Consider the following 21,345-nt stretch of genomic DNA (forward strand, 5'->3'; position numbering starts at 1 on the left):
GAAGCCCTGCCCACTTGCCTGCCTAGCCGGTCCTACAGCTCTGTCTACCCCATGGAGAGAGCCACTCCATCAGAGAGTGGCCTATGCCTGCATCCAAGGAGTCAGGGCTGAGGATGAGGAGACTCTTGGGACCCAGAAGATCATGTCCTGCCTGAATGCCCAGCCTGAAAGCCTGAAGGGCCTGCCCTAACAGGGCCTCAGCAGCTGCCTGGTAAGAGAATTGCTGGCCCCTCTGGTACTTGGAGGGAGGAGAGGGAAGGAGATTCAGATACAAGCTGTGCTGGGAGTGAGGGGGGGGCCCTCGCCTAGAATTTGCTAAGCATCTATCCACTGCTGTCTGAAGAACTATTGATTACTCTCCCATTTCATAGTGGAGGAAACTAAACCTCAGGGAGAAGTAATATAGTCTCCGAGTCAGTGGCAGAGCCGAGATGACAGTTCCTCTTGCCTGACCTTCCTTTCTGTGCTGCAGACCAGGCCCCCACCACACAACTTCACCTGCTGTGATTTTCTTAGGGAGGGCCCAAGGCAATAATCCCTTTCCTCACCTCAACCTAATTTGGGCTCCACTCCTGCTTCCCAACAAATGATTCTGTTTGTGCTGAAGTGACAGAAGTCAGGGAGCTGTGCCTGCGTGAGAAGGAGGCTGGGCATGACGCTTTTGGGGCTCACTGTCTATGTGATGGGGATTCTGGGAATGGGAGCAGAAACCTGCATGTACTGCAATTACCTCTGCTTCTCAGAGCCAATCCAGAGAAAGCTGCCATCTGCCACGTAGGTGACCCTGAAGTCCTGTGTGTGACCCCGTCCTTCTGGAGGTGATGCTGAAATGAGTGCCCTCAAGAGGATGCTGTAGTCAGCTCATACCGTGGGTGGCAGCATGGGGTATAGAAAGAGATTGAGCTTTGGTTCTCATGGTCATGGTGGGATCAATGAAGTCCCCACAGAGGCAGAAAGGAGAGGAGAATGAAAATTAATATTTATTGAGTGTTTTCTCCTCCCGTTTGTCAGATAGGAAAGCCAAGACTCTGAAAGGTTAAATGACTCAGGTGTATCAACCCAAAGCTCAAGCTCTCTTCTAGAAGTAGAGGAGAGATCCTGGCAGAAAGCTCCTCAGAGTAGGGGAAGAGTTCATAGGCCGCCCCTACTCAGGAGCCTCCAGGAACATCCTGAGTCCCATGTTCCCCGCAGGTGCGCAGGGTAGATGCAGCTGGACTCTCCAGGTCCCCTGTAGCTGTGGCGACAACCCTCAGGGCACTGCCCTCTGGTGGCTCAGTGGGTGACTCTGCTAAACGCCATTCCCATCATCTGTATCAGCAATGGTGGCTGGAGCCTTCATTCAGGCGGGTGGATACACAAATCGTCACTTGATGGTTGGCTCTATCGCCACATGAGAGGAAAACACACCAGTGCAGTTGCCATTTGGGACATACTGGAGATACAGCACTCTACCCCAGAGATGGATTTGGTGAAAGAAGGACCAGAGTCAAGTGTAATCTAGTTCACTTTGGGAGCTGGGGTCGTCTTCCCAAATGCAGCGCAAAGAACAGGGTTTTGGAAGAAGACCTGGATTCAAATAATGGCACTTAACTCCTACGTGGCCTTGGCCAAATCCCTTCACCAATCTGGGATCCAACTCCAGAAATTAACACCTACTAGGCCAGATGTTCATGAGAATTAAATGCGATTAAGCACCAAACACAGCACCTATAGCACCTGAGAGCATCTAGAGGGCTTTCTCTCCCTCTCTTTTCCTCCTTAATAAAATAAGACATGCTCAGCAACCTGACAAGATAAGCAGGGACAAATGGGATCACATTTCCAGGTCTGGTGTGGGCAAAGCTTTTTAGGACATGAGATTCCTTGGGGCAGATTCAGAGGCCCAAGGCCCAAACATTCTCACTTCCTAACATAGGGCTGGGCACGGGGAAAACACGATTCAATAGGGGTCTTAGAGCTGAAGCTAGATTGTTCCCCAACTTGCCTGATAAAGTTCAACTTCACACAGGAAGAGAAAGAATTTAGGAATATCCCAAAATGAGAAAGAAGCTAATTCAGACCAGACTAGGGAGAAGTTACAGATGGCCATGGGCTAGAGGGCAGAGACTGAGCATAAGTGGGTAGGAGAGTGTTGGTGGGCAAGCCTCCATATCTTTGCCCAGCATCTGGAGGGCTCCACCTTTCTTTGTTCACCTGGAAAAAATGCAAACACATTCTTCAAGAATCTAATGACCTTCTCTATGACTTCCATTCTGGCACTGTCCCACCCTCCACCAATGAAACTGATCACTCACTTCCTTTGCACACCATGGATCCTTTGCCTCAGCCCCTGTTACAGGACAGTCACAGGAACACTGTGTCACTTCACTGCTTACACTCCCTCTCTCTCACTAGATGGGAGCTCTGGTGGATACCTCATACATGTCTGATTCCCAGAAGGAGCTTGTAAAGCCTTTGGAAAATTGAATGAAGGAATGGAGGGAATGATGCTGGGGACGGGTGAATGGACAGAGACTGGGAAGATGAACTAAAGGAAGAAAGTTTGAATATGATCATTGGTGGACTGATAATGTTGATTTATCAAAAGATGAGTGAGAAGGAAAGGGCTGAGGTAGAGGAATATGAAGAAGTGCAGAGTTTTAGAACCTTACACACATGCAAAGACGTTCATTACTGATTTTGTAACAGTAAAACATGTGGAAATAACTTAGTACCATAAGCAGGACATGTGTTATATAAATGTTGGTATGCTGATCTTACGACATACTTTGAACCATTAGGAGGAATGAAGCAGATCTGTAGGAACTGACATGGAGAGGTCTCTGACATTGGAAAAGAGCATTGTGTCATGGTGTAGTGGTTAAAAGTGATTGGGTCAGCTTGCCTGGATTCAGTCTGCCCCTCACTTGCCATACAACCTTGGGACTGCTTCTTATTCTCTCTAAGCCTCAGCTGTTTCATTTGGGAAAATGAGGAGAGTGGTAGTCACGACTTTAATGAGTCACAAGGATTTCCAAGATTCTTAGCAGAGTGCAAACATGCATTAAATATATAATAAATGTTTGCTATCATTATTAAGCAAAACAAGTAAGTAGCAAAAAAATGCATGCTATAACACCAATTTTACTTTTTAACTGTTTTCTTCATATTTATATACATGTATATATGCGTAGATAAAACAACTGTTGACAGTTGATTGTCTCTTAGGTACAAGACTAGAGGGAAGTGAGGAAGAGCCTTTATTTTTTAGAGAAATTTTGGGTTCATAATAAAATTGTGCCCCCCACCCACCCCACACACAACCTTCCCCACTATCACATCCTCCACCAGAGTGGTACATTTGTTAAGCTGATGAACCTACAGGACACATCATTGGGACTTCTACTTTCAACTTTCTACATTTCTGTCTTCTTTTTCACTTCCACAATGAGCATGTATCCATTTTGTAGGTAAAATTATATTAATTAATTTTTGAATCATATCCTAAGCCCCAGAATGGTTAGCCTCTTGAAAGTAGCCTGGTTGACACAGGTTGCCACAGAGGAAGGGGACAAGCCACCCTGGGACTGCCTGCCTAGGTACAAGGCTGGAGCTGCACCCGAGAACCCCCACTCTGCTGTCACCATCATGACAGGTCACAGGCTCACCTGCCTGGCTGCTGGCTACTCTCTCAGAGGAACATCTGACAGTAGCTCCCAAGCCTGAGGAGGCCAGGCCCCGGGGCCATGCCTTCCCTGACGGTCCTCATGCTCACCTAACCAGCTGAACGGCTTTAGAGTGCCCAGGGAGCAGGTCTGGGAGGTTGGGAGAGCAGCCGATATCACTGGTGTGAGGCTGCCAGCCCTGGACTCAAAGTCTCCTCTGACATTCACTAGCACAGTGACCTTTCTGTGAGCCTCTGTTTGCTCATCCCAGTTCGGGATTAACCTACCCACTCACAACGGCACTGGGACATGGAGTGAGAAGATCCGTGGGAAAGTATCTAATGTATTCCTTGCACATAGATGGTTCTTGGAAAGTCTACTTGTGTGTTTGTTTATTATTGGGAAGTTTTCATTTCCTGTCTACATGACCTGCTTAATAGACTTAGACCCTTGGATAAATGGCATGGTCGGGGTGAGTGCCTAGTTGGGGATGTCCTTCCTGGCAAAGTCAAGATAAGGAGAGGGTAAGGACAGTCCTGGGGTTTCCAAAATACACAGTCCAGGATGGACTGGCTGCATTTCTGGGGCTGGTGAACTACTCTCTAAACAAGGTGTCAGCCTTTATTTGGGTTGGATATAACATGATGATCCTCCAAAATGGAGTCATTCCTGGATGGCATGCAGGGAATGGGAGGGATAACCAAATAGTATAGAAAGAGGCTGCTCTCCACACATGTTGAAAAACTGCTGCGGCTGATGACCCACAGGACGGAGCTGGGCTTGGCAGAGGTGAGCCCTTTGGGTCACCTCTCCTGCCTTGCCCATCTGTTTTCCCAGGTGATTGCTACTTTGGCCCCTCTCTGCGTGAGCGCCTTGTCAACATGAAATACAGTCTCCATTTGACCTTTGTGTGTCTGAGTCTCTTGACTCCAAGGTGAGTTTGCTGCCCTATAATGACCTTGGTCTGAATTGCTTTGAGCATGTGGTTGAAGTAGGAAGGGTGACAGGTCATTAGTAAGAAACTAATGGCAAGACAAAGCCTAGTCTGTCCACCTCCTTGAAACACCCAGACAACACAACTCCCTGCCATTTATTCAAGCTTCCAAAATGGTCATACATGGGTGAACCATTGTGGGTTTTTTTAAATGTTTATTTACTTTGAGAGAGAGAGAGAGAGAGAGCAAGCATGTGCTCATGAGAGATGGAGGAGGAAGAGAGAGAGAGAATCCAAAGCAGGTGCTGCGATGTTAGTGCAGAGCCCACTGTGGGGGCTTGATCCCACGAACTGTGAGATCATGACCTAAGCCAACATCAAGAGTTGGGCACTTAACCAACTAACCCACCCAGGCGCCCCCACTTGTGTTTTTTCTAAAGACACTTGGAGGGGTTCCCAAATCACCTCAGCATTCTGAGGTATGGCAAATGGGTAATAAAATGGAATGGGATAAGGACATATTAATTCAGCAGCTTAAAATTAGAGATTTCTCTCTGGGAAAGTCACCACTGGTACATGGGCACAACACACAGACATACATGCAAACACAAGCTCAAGTTTGTGTGTGTACATGCTTATTCCCAGATAAGCAACACTCATCTTCTTTTCCAGGATGTGCATCCAGGGGAATCAGTTCAACATTGAGGTCAGCAGAAGTGACAAGCTCTCCCTGCCTGGCTTTGAGAATCTCACAGCAGGATATAATAAATTTCTCAGGCCCAATTTTGGTGGTAGGTCATCCTTTCTGTCCAGTACGACAATTCAAAAGAAGGAGAACAGAGACAATATGCAGAGGAGGGTTTCATGAGATTTTAGTTGACTCCTTTTTCTGATCTACAACCTGTTAAGGATTAGCAATAATGGATGAGGACAGCAAGTGATTTTCACACTATTTTGAAGAACGTGCTTTGCTTCTCAACCTGCAGGATGAAGAAATCCTCTTCCCAGCTGAGGAGGTGACTAGAGCCTCTAACAACCTCCTACACACTGTCTTCCTTCTACCCCCACTTCCAGTGTCATTATTTAAGGACCATGCCACCTAGTCTTCCTGCCTCCAGCCTGGTCACTCAAGGCTAACCCCCAACGGTGCCACCTAGATGACCTGCCTGGGTCCTTTTCCTGCTCAAAATACCTGCCTATGTCCCAGCATCCTCAGCATAGAGTCCAGAGCCCTTTGCATGGCACACCAGGGCCTTCCTAGGCCAGCCTCTATCTCTGCCAGTCTCGTCTGCCCCAACTCCTCCCGCTATGCCCTGCCAGGAATGTGCCCCAAACACTCCCTGACCTCCTCGGCTTCCCTGGTCTCCTGCCTTTGCTGAGACTGTTTATCTGCTGAGAACAGCTTCTTTCAAATTCCCTCCCTGGCAAAATGGCAATTTTTCTTCACGGCTCTAATCGAAGGCTTCCTCCTGTGAGAAGCCAGCCCTGATTCCTCTAGGCCCTATCCCCATTCTTCACACTTTACTTTGAACATACTTCCAAATCCTAGCCACTACCTGGCAATACCATCGTTGCCACTGGTTTTACATCTGTCTCAGCTTTAGGCTACAGTCTCTTGGGGGAGTCTTGCTTTATTTACCTCAGTAAAGTTACCTCACTAACCCTAGCAGCAGCTCAGTGCTTGGCATATAGCAAGTGGTCGATTGGTATTTATTGATGGCATGAGGGAAAGAGGGAGGGATGAAACCAATAATATACCTCCTCACAGAGTCTCAGTCTCTCTGTGTCTCTAATGTCTCCTTACGCAGAGCATAAAGTGGTAGAAAGAGGTTTGGAGTTGAACAAACCTCCATTTGGCTCCTGGCTCTACTGCTTGCCCAACACCTTAGCTTTCTAAGTCACCTCTCTATAAAGTGGGGATATATCTTCTGCCTCACAGAGAGGACTGATTGAAATGAAGTGTGTGAATAAGAACCATGGCACCTGCCATATCATCAGGATGCAGTCTATTCTAATCCCCTTTCCTTCCTGCTCCTCCCCTCACATGACAAAATTCTCTGGTCAAATCTAGGATTAGTGGGTTAGTCCACTGGAGAGCCAACACAAAAGGGAATTATCCATGCAAGATATTCACTGGGGCAATATCTATGACAGAATGTGGGGTGGGAAGAGAGGGAAGCTGACCCCTGGGGAAGGAGAGAGGGAGGGAAGGAAGGTTGGACAGAGGTGTCATAGACTACACTACGGTTCTATGTGTGTGTGGAAGGGCCCCAGAGAATCCTGGAGCCAAATTTGCCATCAGAGGAATCTCCTATCTCTGCCTCCCAGGAACAGTGTGCCTTCATATCCCCGCCACACTCAGTCACGGTGGGGTGCAGCCTTCAGGAAGCATGGCCTCAGAGCAAGTGCACAAATAGATTTCAGAGCACAGCAGCTGGGCCAATTACACCCACCTCAGTTGGAGATCCGAGAGACCATTTTCATGGCCACACAATTAAGATTTGAGGTCCTTACTTTAACAAACCTAGGAAGGCTTCAACCTCCCCTAGTCTTCCCAGGCCCAGCAGGACACTAATGACAAGCATGTGAGTCTGTACGCCCTGGTTAGATCCAATTCCTCTGCCTCCCAAACCCCAAACAATAGGCCAGGATACTGCCCTTCTTGTTGCCTGTTCATAAGTTGACACCAGGCAAGATTCTTGGGCAATGAACCTGGGGTGGACCCAAGGAGGGTGAGGCCCAGATCCACCTGGGGTGAGAAGGGGGTAAGCGGTCCTTAGTCAAAAAGAAGGTGAGCCCCAACACCTTGGCAATCGGTCTCCTAAAGGAACTACATTTACGTGGCGGCCGGGAGTTCCGTGGAGCAGCCATGTTTTCTGCCTGTCCACCCAGGTTTTAGGTCCCTGGGGTCCTTAAGAGAAAAGACCTCCATAGGGTTTTTCAGCGAACAAGGTACACAGAGCACAGATTTATAAACAAGCCCTAAGAACACTGTCCAGGAACTGGCTTTGACCTCTTTCCTAGGAGGAAGCTGCCCTCTGGTGGCACAGCTTACTTTGATAACTCAAGGGGAAGAAAGCAAGTTCTGGTCCCTAAAGAAGCCAAATGAAGCAAGGCCCAGACTGGACTAATTAGATACAAAGTAAACAGAAAGCACAGTGGGATGGAACTTTTGTGTGTTTTCTGTTCTCCATGTTCCTCAGGGAGAGCAAATAACACTCAGCCACTGCCCACTGTGCTCCAGGCACTTAAAATAGATCTTGTAACTTTCCCAACCCAACCCATAATACCAGGCACTAGTAGCTCTATTTTATAGGTGAGAAATTGTAGCTTAGCAATTTGCTCAAGGTCACACAGCTATGAAGTGGTGGGCATAGGATTCAAACACTCTGGCTCCAAGCTCCTTTTCTCAATTTCTGCCTTGAGGGGCAGAAAGCCACCTAGCACCATACTCCTTCAGCACCTTCCACAGTCTGTCCTCAAAGATCTCCTACTTTTCCACCAAGTATTAACACCAAGCATTTACTTCGTTACTTTTAATTGCATTGGTTCTAAAACTCCACTTCCAAATTCCCACCTATATTCTGTGGCTTAGTTTCCTTCTGTGAATAAGTAGGTCGCTTTGTCTGATTCCTACCAATTAGATGGTTTTAAGCTTCCTTTGAATTTCACCTCCCCTCTTCCTGGTTAACGCAGTGTCACAGTCCCCTGACACACCCCTAGTTCTTTATTACAAGAGAATGTTGTTGCAGCTATTAACCTGGTGAGTAAAGTTGTTCTTTTTCCAGAATGAGCTAGGATTAAGGAGGAGAAGAGGGGTAGGCAAATGCCACTTACTGAGCCTCTGTTATTATGTGACAGACACAATCCTGGGAGCTTTGTACAGATAACTATTCGTGAGCACCTCCTACACATCTGGCTGGGCAGGCACTTCACACGTATCCCTCTTGCCACCATCCTGCAGAGAAGCTGCCACATGCCGAATCTCCTTTAGCCCTCTCCATGACCCTATGGTGTCATTAGCATTATCCCCACTTGTGGGTGAGAAGTCTGCAGTTCCGAAAGACTTGGTAACTCTTCCCAGTTGTAAGCCAACATCTTTCTCACTCCTGGGCTTTTCTTCTGCATCTCCAGTCTGAGGAAGAATACACTGCCCTGGCCTGGCTTCTGAGAATGGTGGCCCCAAGGCCTCTGTCTCCAGAGCTGAGGTGGGCGCTCTCAGAAGTTCAGCTTGAGGCCCAGTATCTATGTACCAGATCTCATGGGGAAGGTTCTGGAATTCTAAATAGTTTAGGCTTTTGGGAGAGTAAAGGAAGAGTAGCAAAGCATGAGGAGGTGAGCAGGAGCTCAACCATGAGCAGTCTTGAATGCCATCTTGTGGTAAATTTACTTAGTTGAGGGGAAAAAAAAATGAAGATCTCTGTGCAAAATCCCAAATCCCCTACTACGTTTCTAAATAATCTGTCCCTTGCAGAGCACCACAGGAAAAATCCTCCAAGTAAGAAATAGCAAATACAACTACATCCTTTAAAATCTGCACTAATGAACGTAGTGTGGTCTCTCTTACACATTAAGCTATTTACATATTTGTGCATTTTTTATACAAACATTTTTCATACATTTTTTCCCATTCTACACAATGGTTCCTCCTGACACGGGTGGGTAGAAATCCACCTTTTGCTTTATATACTTCTAGAGTGGTTAAAATTTCCCAATTGGTGAATGTTGCTTTCATAATTTTATAATTTTTAAAACATTGTGCTAATGTAGTGTGTTTGTGTCTCTGTGTAAGTCCTTCTGGTTTTTTCTTCATTCTTAGGAGAACCAGTTCAGATAGCACTGACTCTGGACATTGCAAGTATTTCTAGTATTTCAGAGAGTAACATGGTAAGTGTGGCCCCTTCATCTTCCACCTGAGGAGACCTTCTCCTCGTGTTTTATGGGGATACACCTTCTAGCTACTCAAAAAACAGAACAGAGACTCACAGCCCCCATGCTCTTGGAATGGCAGAGGCTGGAAACCTATCCCAAAACTCAAGAGAGTGGAAGATTCTTATAAAACAGATCTTCTGAAAAGGAGGGAAAGTGGATTCAAAGGCCAGGAGGGAAGAAATGAGGGAGGGGAGCAGGTGCATTTGGTAAGGGATGAAAACCAGGGAGAGAATCAAAGGGCAGTGGGGAAGCCTGAATATCACATGGACCCTCCCAGGGCGGAAGCTAAGCTAAGCTAATGAAAACCAACACTCGCATGACTTCTTTCCACCATCCTCTCACTTAAGAACACCCAGTACAGATAAGCTGACACAAAAAGCAGGTTGCCAAGGGGCCCACTGTGCAGTCCGGGTACAATCCTGGACAACCTAAGCACTTAGCTCACCAAAACCTTCAACGGTTTGGAGGGGTTTTGTGATAGAAGGTAAGTAAGTTAAGGCGCTAAACATGCTCCTATAGGGCTCCCTTTTGGCAGTGACAGTTACTCTCTAGAACAGATAAGGTGCTTTCTTCTCTTCTTGCTAACAGGCTGCTCCCCCAAGAATAAGACTTTGTTCACCAATGTCTATTATAGTACGTACTCTGACCTAAGTGGAGGTGGGGAAGGGAATAAGACTTGACCCCTTCCCTTCCGTTTTCAAAGTCTTTCTCCCCCCAATCCATTTCCACTACCTGGCTTCCCCCTCAGGACTATACAGCCACCATATACCTCAGACAGCGCTGGACGGACCAGCGGCTGGTATTTGAAGGCAACAAGAGCTTCACTCTGGATGCGCGCCTTGTGGAGTTCCTCTGGGTGCCAGACACTTACATTGTGGAGTCCAAGAAGTCCTTCCTCCATGAAGTCACTGTGGGCAACAGGCTCATCCGCCTCTTCTCCAATGGCACAGTCCTGTATGCTCTCAGGTGACTGGGTGGCTGCAACCGCAGGGTTGGAGGGGAGATGGCTGGAGAAAAGGCATAAATATATCCTGGATAGTTCTGACCAGCTGTCAGATAAGCACCCCAACATCCCATCCTTGTCATGCCCCTGCCTTCCTAGATTCTTGTCCCTACAATTGAAGGGCCCTCCCTCAGTTCAGTTTGGCTCAATAAGCAGCTACTGAATGCCTGCTCTGGGCCAGGCCCCACTCTGGACACCGAGAATACAGAGCTGAATGAGACATTGTCCTGACACAGATGAATAACAAAAGGAAGTTCAGAATCCTAGGGAGTTGGGGAGTACGTTAGAGACAGAACTCTCAGCTGAGTCTTAAAGAGTAAAAGGAAGTTAGCAAGAGAAGACGCGGAACAGCAGGAGGAAATGTAAAAATTTTTCCTTTCATGGGACTTAGTGGAGTTAGAGTTGCTGCAGAATGCAACTCTACTCGTCTGAGTCATTTTTGTACAGAGAATCAAAGCACAGTGCCCCAAGGCCTCTGTCATCTGCAACCACGGCCTCCCTTTGTCTCTTCTCCAAATCCCTGAGGCCAAAAGTTCCTTCCACCCAGTAGAAGTTTATCAAGGGGCTGGTTGGCTAGAATAGGGAAGGTGTTCCCTAGGTGCTGCAAGAGGCAACCCGCAGGCAGAGGCTCAGGGCTGTTTGCACAAGGGATGTGCAAGGACCGGGCAAACCATATGCTCTCACAGTCCTTGGGTAGAAGGCTGAGAACCTAATAGTCTTAAATCCCAAGAGGCTGCTGTTAGGAAACAAAGACTGAGCTAACCAATAAACTGAATTTTTGGATTGCTCATCTGACATTCCTAAACCACACTGAATTATGCAAAAACCAGCCCAACCCCCAACCCTTCTTTCAAGAAGCTAAACTAGACCTCTCCCATGACACCCAGCTCCAATCAACACTAACTCTTCCCATGTGTGTACGTGTGTGTGCATGGATGTGTCTGTCTGCATTTTGCACATAACATAATCTGTTTTGTACAAGGATTACAAATTATAGATGACATTTAACAGCCTCGCTCTAGAATTAGACATATTTGGGGGTGAGTCCCTGTTCTGTCCCTACTCTGTGACCTTAGGCAAGTTGCTAGACTCTCTGAACCTCGGTTTCCTCAGCAGCAAAAGCAGAATGATTTTTCCTACCTCATAAAGCTGTTGTATAAATTCAAAGGGATAATGCATGTGAAGCACTTTCCCTGGGGATTGGCTCAGGGTAAGCGCTCAGTAAATAGTAGCTGTTGTTACTCTGTCTCCCTTAAGGGAGCTTCCTCAAGGTGGGCACCATGAACACAACATTTCACTTTCCCCAAGAACCGAGCACAGTGCTTAATGACGGTGCTTAATAAAAATGTATGACACTGAAGGAAAAGGGAGATAAAGGTGGGCCAGTTGAAATCTCCACTGTGAGGGCTTTATTGAGGTTTAATTGAATGTCCCTGAATGTTGGTCCCTAAGAGCCACAGTGCCTGGGACCCTCCAACATCCTCCACTTCCTCTGCGAATGCTGATCCCCTCCAGGAGGCAGGGTCCTCGAGAACTGCACAGCCAGCAGACCTGGGATCCAGCCCCAGCTCTGCCACTAAGAGCTGTGTGAGCCAAGGCAAGCCGGAATCTGTTGTCAAATGGTGACAGCAGTGTTGGGATCTCTGTTCTAGCTCCTCGTGCGTTTGTCATGAAGATTAAATTTTAAAACTGGATGCAAACGCATCTCAAGCCAATGAGTGATTCTGTTCTGCAATATGTTGCACATTTGCCTCTTCATTGCCAACATTCTTGCTTCCTCCATCCTGGGCCCCAGCTTTTACCACATCTCAAAGATGTCACTTAGCACAGAAAAGCTCAGGAATGTTTTGCGTGTAGGCTCTAAGTCACACGTTCACTGTAAGGGCCAAGGTGAAAGTCTTCTTGGAGTTGCCCTTAACAGGGAATGTGTACTTTCCCCCACAACACTCCTTTTGAACCCATTTTTCCTTTCTTAGAATCACAACGACTGTTGCATGTAACATGGACCTGTCTAAATACCCCATGGACACACAGACATGCAAGTTGCAACTGGAAAGCTGTGAGTATATATCCTGCAGCCCCTGAGATGATTTTCCCGGGTGACTTAGATCAGTGTATTCATGGAGAGAGACCTATACACAATGGCCTTTCTTTTCTCGGTGTTGATTCCAATTGATTAAGCCCTTCTGAGTGTTTAGCCAGAGAGATTTAGAGACCTCTCAGCAACAAACCTTCCAATATGACATCTTTTGGGGAATGCCACTGTGCACCAACACTAAATATTTCCACCTAAGAGTAGACAGGACAGTGAAGGAAATGGGGGTCAATTGGATGAGGAGTGGGACTCAGAATCTGAGAAGGCACCAGAAGCCAGAAAGAACACAGCAGGGGTTAAAAATGGTAACGTGCAAAGCAATCATTGGCATTCATTGCATCTGCTTCTAACTTTGAAGAGAAGTTGTTTGGAGTGTGTGTGTGTGTGTGTGTGTGTGTGTGTGTGTGTGTGTACTTTAATACAGTGATGCCACTAATGGGAATTCAAACTGCAGTCTGGGGATTTATGATGAAAAATGAGCATTTACTCTAAGTTGATGTGTGTCAAATGGCATTGTTGAGTAATATCCATTGTTCTGAAATGCCCACCAAACTTGGGAAAGTGTACCTGTGACCGGTGTCCTAGGAAAATAATGGCTCAGAGAGGAGTTATCAAGGCATCAAGGGATGGCTTGTGTCAGGAGGAAAAACCATAGTCAAGCACTGGACATCAGTAAGCACGTCTTACATGAGGACACACGTGGTCAACATCCAAGAAGCACAACCATTATGAGGCAGTAGTTATTTTTCAGAAGTAGACATTTAATTAAAGACTCAGACAGGCAGATTAATTACCTTATTGATTAAATACATGAAAAACCTACTTAAAGCAATACAGCTATTTGGGGGCAGAATAAAACTTGAGGATATCAAAAAGAGAACTCATTTGCAACCCGACATGGAAAAAGTAATTGCCCTCCATGTATGGCTGTGCTCATCTCAAATCCCAGGAGTGAGATTCTCCTGGAAACTCCAGCACTCTGCTTGCACAAATACCATCCCCAGTGAACAGGGGAAGCATTCACTGAGTGTTTCTTAGCAGTTATTTGGGTACAGAAACCTCACTGAGGGCTTTTTTTCCTGAACACCATCCCTAGAAAAGAATTGCTACCAGCCCACCAGAGCAGTGATAATGCCATGATTGCGAGCATTTTAATACTTGTAAAAGTACGGTGTCTAGGTAGAAGCATGTATGACTCACATTTTTTAGCTATTTTTGTATTTCTCTGGGCTTCTAGGCATATTTGCACAGCTAACATCAGTACATTTGGGGGTGGTTCTGAGAGAAAACCCACAGACAATTTTTACCTGGAAATCCTCTAAGAACCCATGACCACTTCTCTGCCCTATGGAGGGAAGATAACCACTGTTAAACAGTGGATACTACAAGCTAAGACTTAACAAAATGTTAGTCCCAACACTGGCATCCCTCTTCCCAGTAGCCTGGGAAAATGAAGGCAATACACTTCCATGGTTAAGATCACAGGTACCAAAATCACTGGGTTTTTCCTGTCACTAGCTGTGACTCTGGGTGAGTAGAACTAACCTCTCCTGACCCCAGTTTCCTCACTTGTGAAGAAGGAAAAATAATACTGTCTGACTTAGAGAGTTATTTGTTAACAGCTTTATTGAGGTAAAATGTACATACCACAAAATTCAGCCCTTTTAAGTGTGAAGTTCAAAGATTTTGGGCAAATCTGCCCAGTTATGCAACCACTGCCACATTTCATTGTTAGAACATTTCCATCAACCAAAAAGATCCTTGTGCACATTTGCAGTCTCTCCCATTGCCACCACCCCACCCTCACGCCCAGTTAATCACTAATCTACTTTCTGTCTCTATGGATTTGCTTTTTCTGGATATTTCATATAAATGGAATCAATGCACCGTGTGGTCTTTTGCATCTGGCTTCCTTCACTTAGCATGTTTTTGAGGCTCATACATGTTGGAGTGTGGATCAGTACTTCGTTCCTTTCTATTGCTTTATTCCTCGTTATTCCGTATGAAAGAGTACAAGTAATACAAGTCCTTTTGGCTTGGTTCCACCCTGCAGTTATTAAGAATAATGCCACTGTGAACATTTGTGTACAAGCTTTTTGTGGACATGATTTGATTTCTCTTGGGCAGATGCTTAGGAGTGGAATGCTGGATCAAATAGTAAATTTATGTTCAACCTTTCAAGAAGCTGCCAAACTGTTTTCCAAAATGGTTGCACCATTTTACGGTCCCACCAGGGATGTTCCAGTTTCTCCGCGTTCTCATCATTGGTTATTGTCTGTCTTTTTCATGACATCCATTCTTACGGGTGTGAAGTGGTATCTTACTGTGATTTTGATTTGCTTTCCCCTAATGGTTAATGATGTCGAGCATCTTTTCATGTGCTTATTAACCACTCATCTGTCTTCTCAAAGAGCTATTCTGAGGATTAAATGAGATGATAATATTGTAAAGCACTTAGAAATGCCATTGCTTACTAAATGATAGATATTATCATCACCATCATTGTCCATGGGTTTTGGGTTTAGACTTTCCTGAGGTACAATCCTGGCTTTGTTATTAACTTGCCCTGCTATCCTGAGAAAGTTGAGCAGTCTCTCTGAATCTGAGAATTTTCATGTATAAAATGGGCAAGACATTACAATTCCTCGATTCTGAGGTACAGCGTTTATTGAATAACATTTTAGGAAAAAATGTAAGCTCTACTTTATATATATGTATGTATGTATCAACTCTAAGATCCATCCCAATTTCAAAAAATGTAAAAAAATTTTTTTACTGAAGAAATATATAAATGTCTACCTTGCAAGTCTGTGAGCATATTAGAGATATAAAGTGTAAAAGACTCACCATAAATGTTTCATAAAAGGTAGCTATTATTACTATTATGGACTATATTAGTAAAACTGCTTTGAGATTTACCAAATGCCTATGTTAACAGACATCAATAAAGTGGCTAGTGGTAGGTTTCTTGTCTTCTGTTTTTGCATTTTAGCCAATATGGAAATAAGAACAGACCGATTGTGAAGTCTCTGAGAACATTTTCAGAGCTGCTAGATTGTCCTGAAGGGCACCATGTAACATAGAGCTGTGTGTGTGCACAGACAGGAGCTCAATAAATATCATTTCAATAATGAGGATGGCCATTTCCAGAGGCCTATCATCCACCAAGTCTAAATAATGCTTAGCATAGAACTGGTTTTCAATTGATGGCAAAGAGCCTAGCAGCTCATCCTATTCTAAGCAGATGCAGCAACTGCATGTGAGAAATCATGCCAAGTTTTGCATGGGATCATCCTTGGACTTATTTAGCACCATCGAGGCAGATCTCCTGTTGCCCCCATATTGTAGCATTTTCCAGACGAGTTCAATCTGCTGCCTCCCTGCATTGACTTGCACTGTTTGACTTACCAGGGGGTTACGATGGGAACGATGTGGAGTTCAGCTGGCTGAGAGGGAACGACTCGGTGCGTGGGCTGGAAAACCTGCGTCTTGCTCAGTACACCATACAACGGTATTTCACCTTAGTCACCAGATCACAGCAGGAAACAGGTAACTTGGGAGACACTTTGTACAAAAGCAAAATAACTGCGTTGCATTTTGAGTCAAAAATACGATTTATTTTCTAGTTTATCTTTTTTTTTAACGTTTATTTATTATTTTTGAGACAGAGAGAGACAGAGCATGAACGGGGGAGGGGCAGAGAGAGAGGGAGACACAGAATCGGAAGCAGGCTCCAGGCTCTGAGCCATCAGCCCAGAGCCCGACGCGGGGCTCGAACTCACGGACCGTGAGATCGTGACCTGAGCTGAAGTCGGACGCTTAACCGACTGAGCCACCCAGGTGCCCCTAGTTTATCCCTAGTTTACCACATGCCTCCGCAGTGTGGTAGGGCCATAGGGTTTGGGCTGGGCACTAATACCTGCTTCATGCCCAGTATTGACATGGCCCTCAAAGGGCTCCCAGTCTAGTGAGGTAGATGTCAAGGAAGCCAGCAGGTATAATCCTACAGGAATACTATGATGGAGAAAGGCACAAGAAAAGGATCATGGGTGGGAGTACCAGTACCCCTATAAATCCCATTCTATACAATAGCAATTTCTTTCATTGAAACTGTAATGACAGTTCATGCTTAATTAGCTTTTGGCGTATAACAGATAGCTTAATGTGAATATAGCTAAGTTAAACATCCCGAAGGGAAACCACTCTGCTATGTGAACAGACATTGTTTCCTATCTCTTATTTACCCTATCAGGAAATTATACACGACTGGTCTTGCAATTTGAGCTTCGGAGGAATGTCCTGTATTTTATTTTGGAAACCTATGTTCCTTCCACTTTCCTGGTGGTGTTATCCTGGGTTTCATTTTGGATTTCCCTTGATTCAGTTCCTGCAAGAACCTGTATCGGTAAGCAGCTCCAACAGGAGATTTCTAAGAACTGGCCTAACAGGTCCTTTTTGGTTTGTTTTTACCTTCTACCAGGTTTGGTTTTTTTTTTTTTTTCACTGATATTCACAGGGCAGTTCCAGGAGTTGGTTTCTTGAAAGATTCTTTCACAGAGAGAAAGAGACAGAGAGACAGAGACAGAAACAGAGACAGAGACAGAGAGTGAGGTACTACATTTTTAAACATGTTTTACAGTGCTAAGGGAGAATTGTGATTGGATGTCTATTGCCAGTTATATTACATACTGAACACCCCCCTCTAATGGGAAGACAGAAGATGCAACACTTAGAAAACCATGTCACTCATATCCATTCAAAATGGACAAATCAACCCTGCTTTAGAAGACTGCAGATTTTTCAAAATGAGCTGTTCCATTTCTGAGTCCTGTCCCCCTTGCCAAGTTCTGAATGGTGATGGTCTGCCAGGTAAAGGTGAAAGGTTCACTGGCCACTGACGTGGGAACATTCCTACCTGTTTTCCCAGGAGTGACCACCGTACTGTCAATGACAACACTGATGATCGGGTCCCGCACTTCTCTTCCTAACACCAACTGTTTCATAAAGGCCATCGATGTGTACCTGGGAATCTGCTTTAGCTTCGTGTTTGGGGCCCTATTGGAATACGCAGTTGCCCACTACAGCTCTTTACAGCAGATGGCAGCCAAAGACAGGGTAAGAATTTTGAGGGCCCTGTATATATGATTCATCACTTGCCATGTGCTGGTCTGTAGAGAGGACCCCGACTGGTTCCTATCCCCAGTGATTCTCATCCCTGTTCAGGTGGAGGCATCTGGAAGTCATGACACCTTTTGAAAAAGACTGCTCTTTTTGTCAAGTACAATGGTATATTAACATGTTTAATTTTCTAGCAGCAAATCACTGTTATCTGCATGCAACATGAAATCACAAGCATCCATGAAAAACCCAATATCAAACCAAATGTGATCAGCTGCTTACAAGTTTCATATTAATATGCAATTACTATTTAATTATTTTGTTACATTTTTGTTTTCTTAAATTATACAAGTAATGGTTTACTGAAAATGTATGAAAAAAATTAAATTGTGGCAAATTTCTCGATTAGCCTATATTTCTGCTAACAGAGAAAGACTGCCATTATCTGAATTAGCAGTGAAACACTGTGGTCCAGCTCTCAGAATAATAACAATCATTATTATCAATTGAACATTTACATGTGCCAGACAGTCATAAGCCCTTTGCAAATATTAGATCATTTAAAATACTCCTAACAACCCAGGAAGGGTATCAGAAAGGAATCCGAACAGCCCAAAGACCCAGTTGCCTGCTCCCTTATGTTTGACTCGTGAGCAACGTTTCACACAGTCGTATTACCCAAGTACCAAAGGCAAATGACTCTATGTGCCAGCCAAAGAAGAATATGGATTTCACTCATTTTGCTCTCTATAGGCTTCCTTAAGGGGACAATGGTTAATAACAACAACAACAACAAAAATCTGAATTTGGTAGATTGGCAAAAAGGGATATGGAGAATTACTAAGATCCTTCATGGAAGACACCAGAAAGCCCTTATTTGGCTGTGTGTACAAGAATAGCTTCACTACAAAGTGGTGGCTATGTGCTGAATATCTCATTTAGTCCACCCAACAGCCTATCAGATGGCCACCACTGTTATTCCAAATTTACTGTTAAGGAATCTGCTGCTCAGTAAGACCTCACAGCTAGTCAGTAGCCTGGCCAAGGATCCAAACTCCACTCTCTCTGACTTCACTACACTCCCCACATGCTATGCCATTCCAGGCATGTTGGAGAATGACAATTCCCTGGAATTGTAGGCAGCATCACTATTTCTGTTTGTGTGGCAGAGACTTTTAGACACTGCTGATTTCTGTCATCTCTCATAATTAATCCCTCCTCACTGAGACAGAATGGGACTCATCAAATACCTACTAAATGCTTTACATAATTTATACCATCTTCCCATCCGTCTCATGAGGTAAATATTAATATTAATATCATCATCATTTTGTAGGCAAGGAAACTGAGTTTTAAAGGGATTAAGGTGACTGAAATTTCATAGTAGCAAGAGGCAGAATGGAATTTGAACCCAGATCAGCTAACTTCAAAGGCTGAACATTCAGCACACAGCTCTGCATATCAATAGAAGGCAATGGTTATTCTTCCCCTTATACAAGCTGAGGACCTAGGGATAGGTGCCTATAAGCAGGATAACAGGACTGCCAAGGCCGGCTCACTAGCCAATTACTGAGGCACTCAATGCCACTTTCTATTAAACCTAATTATTCAATACTTAGGCTTCTAATTATATAAATACCTGCTTATTTATTTTGCTAAGTCGAATCTTTCAAGCTGACCGCGTTGTCTATGATCTAGGGGACGGCGAAGGAAGTGGAAGAAGTCAATATTACTAACATTATCAACAGCTCCATCTCCAGCTTTAAACGGAAGATCAGCTTTGCCAGCATTGAAATTTCCGGTGATAATGTTGACTATAGTGACTTGACCATGAAAACCAGTGACAAGTTCAAGTTTGTCTTCCGAGATAAGATGGGCAGGATTGTTGATTATTTCACAATTCAAAACCCCAGTAATGTTGATCGCTATTCCAAATTACTATTTCCTTTGATTTTTATGCTAGCCAATGTATTTTACTGGGCATACTACATGTATTTTTGAGAGTATGCTGAATTGTTTGCATGCCATGGTTCTTCAAAAGAACAAAGTAATGATGCAAGCAGTTTTCGAAGCCAAGTGTGCATGCTAAACAAGTGAGTGGATAGCATCTGAGCATTTCTCCTCAAAGAATATTCCCCTACCCGTTATTTAAGCTGTGTAGAAGTCCTAGCATTACAGAGACTTATAATAGAAATAACAAGTCATTCCTTTTTTATCTTTACCAAAGACATCCCCATGGAGCCTAAGATTACAAACCTACTCAGGGTTGACTATTTGCTCAGTGACTCCCTGGTCTGCATTTACCTCATGTAAAAAAATGAGAAGGAAACTATTATATGTATTGAGTAACCCTCAAGTGCCAGGGGTTGTTTCTAAATTAATCATACGTGCTATTTACTAAATCTCTGCAGTGCTTATAAAATGTATTGTTACCTATTTAGGGAGTAACACTTTCTAGTTTTTGTTTTTGATTAAAATGAAATCTGAGCCTAAGTCAATTCACTGAAAGTCACTGTACTAACTCAATACCAAGATGAGTCTTTAATACAGTATTTCATACTACAGCAGAACGGTCCCCAAACTCCAATAAGTTCTATGACTAAAAAATCACATGTAAATGAAGAAAACATTAATAGATCAACAATATCAAATGCAAATTTGTTTCTAAGATATAATGGATTCCCCTGAATCCAAACTGAAAGGGCTCTGGGGCTTTACTCTCCCATTTGATATGTCTTATCATTTTACTATTATACGTACACCAGTCCTCAACAATGCTAAAGCCCTTTCTCCACATCAGGGATAGAAATGGAAGATTGTTTAAAAAACTTATTCTAAGGAGTCTTACTAAGAGCTGCGGCCAACAATACATGCAGAATTGAGTCCATTTCTATCTGCTACTCTGAGCACCACGTTCCAAGCAGCAGATCTCCTGCATCCTTCCAAGAGGAGCTCTTAACCCTATACTCTAATGACTAGGAGGGATGCTTATCAGATAATGAGCTGCATTACCAAGAAACAAGTGGCTTACAACAAGCTTGGTCTTGCTCAGAACCCCGATCCTTCTAGCTGGACTACTCTGAGTAGCTTTTCCTGCATGAGTAGGAGAATGTTGGCCTAGAGTCCTGAACTTTCTGAGTAACAATGGGACTTGTTCCAGAATATACGTGCAGGCTGCAGATGAGCTATCTTTTCCCAGTTCAGCCACTCTCACTCTGACACAAGAAGCACATTATGTGCATCCTTACTCCTTGGTCAAGCTCAGCCAACAGCATTATAAGTGGAGACTTGTCAGTGTGCCATGAGGGAGGCGCCAGGATGGTGGAACAGCACGGAAAGTTTTTTTTTGCATTGCTCACCCCTGAGATGTCAGTTCAGCCTCAACCTGCATAAAAAGAATCCTGCCATCTTTAATTCTCTAACTTCTTTTGTTATGCCTTTACCTTTTCTTTCAGAAAATGTATGCCTTTACCTTTTCTTTCAGAAAGAAACCATGGCTTCTCTCTTCTATAACCTCCTGTACCATAGGCTCTCATTCTTTTTCTCTTTTTGATAATTCTCACAATTCAGTGTCTAGTGAGCTTTTAACATAATGTTCTAATGCAAAGGAATTAAATGA

General features: G+C 44.4%; 1 protein-coding gene and 1 long non-coding RNA gene across 4 annotated transcripts in view; one reads left to right on the plus strand and one right to left on the minus strand.

Moving 5' to 3' along the window:
- LOC131508085 (uncharacterized) overlaps window positions 1-21,345 on the minus strand; it is a 68,835-nt gene that overhangs the window by 6,012 nt on the left and 41,478 nt on the right. For both annotated transcript variants that reach the window (XR_009259839.1, XR_009259840.1), the window contains exons 3-4: window positions 16,017-16,172; window positions 10,382-10,517 (exon numbers count right to left, since the gene is read on the minus strand). This is a non-coding gene — a long non-coding RNA (uncharacterized LOC131508085). The remainder of the gene's footprint in view (window positions 1-10,381; window positions 10,518-16,016; window positions 16,173-21,345) is intronic.
- GABRP (gamma-aminobutyric acid type A receptor subunit pi) lies at window positions 42-21,140 on the plus strand. Of its 2 annotated transcripts, XM_058723338.1 has the most exons (10): window positions 42-211; window positions 4,482-4,578; window positions 5,251-5,369; window positions 9,398-9,465; window positions 10,259-10,476; window positions 12,490-12,572; window positions 16,020-16,157; window positions 16,861-17,013; window positions 17,536-17,723; window positions 19,425-21,140. In XM_058723338.1, the coding sequence occupies exons 2-10, from the start codon at window positions 4,526-4,528 to the stop codon at window positions 19,725-19,727; spliced, it is 1,323 nt and encodes a 440-aa protein (XP_058579321.1). In that variant the 5' UTR covers window positions 42-211; window positions 4,482-4,525; the 3' UTR covers window positions 19,728-21,140. The 2 variants fall into 2 exon arrangements, with proteins under 2 accessions (XP_058579321.1, XP_058579323.1); XM_058723340.1 differs by lacking the exons at window positions 42-211; window positions 5,251-5,369 and having other exon boundaries at window positions 4,520-4,578.

This window comes from Neofelis nebulosa, chromosome 1, assembly GCF_028018385.1.
Source record: "Neofelis nebulosa isolate mNeoNeb1 chromosome 1, mNeoNeb1.pri, whole genome shotgun sequence".
Classification (NCBI taxonomy): domain Eukaryota; kingdom Metazoa; phylum Chordata; class Mammalia; order Carnivora; family Felidae; genus Neofelis; species Neofelis nebulosa.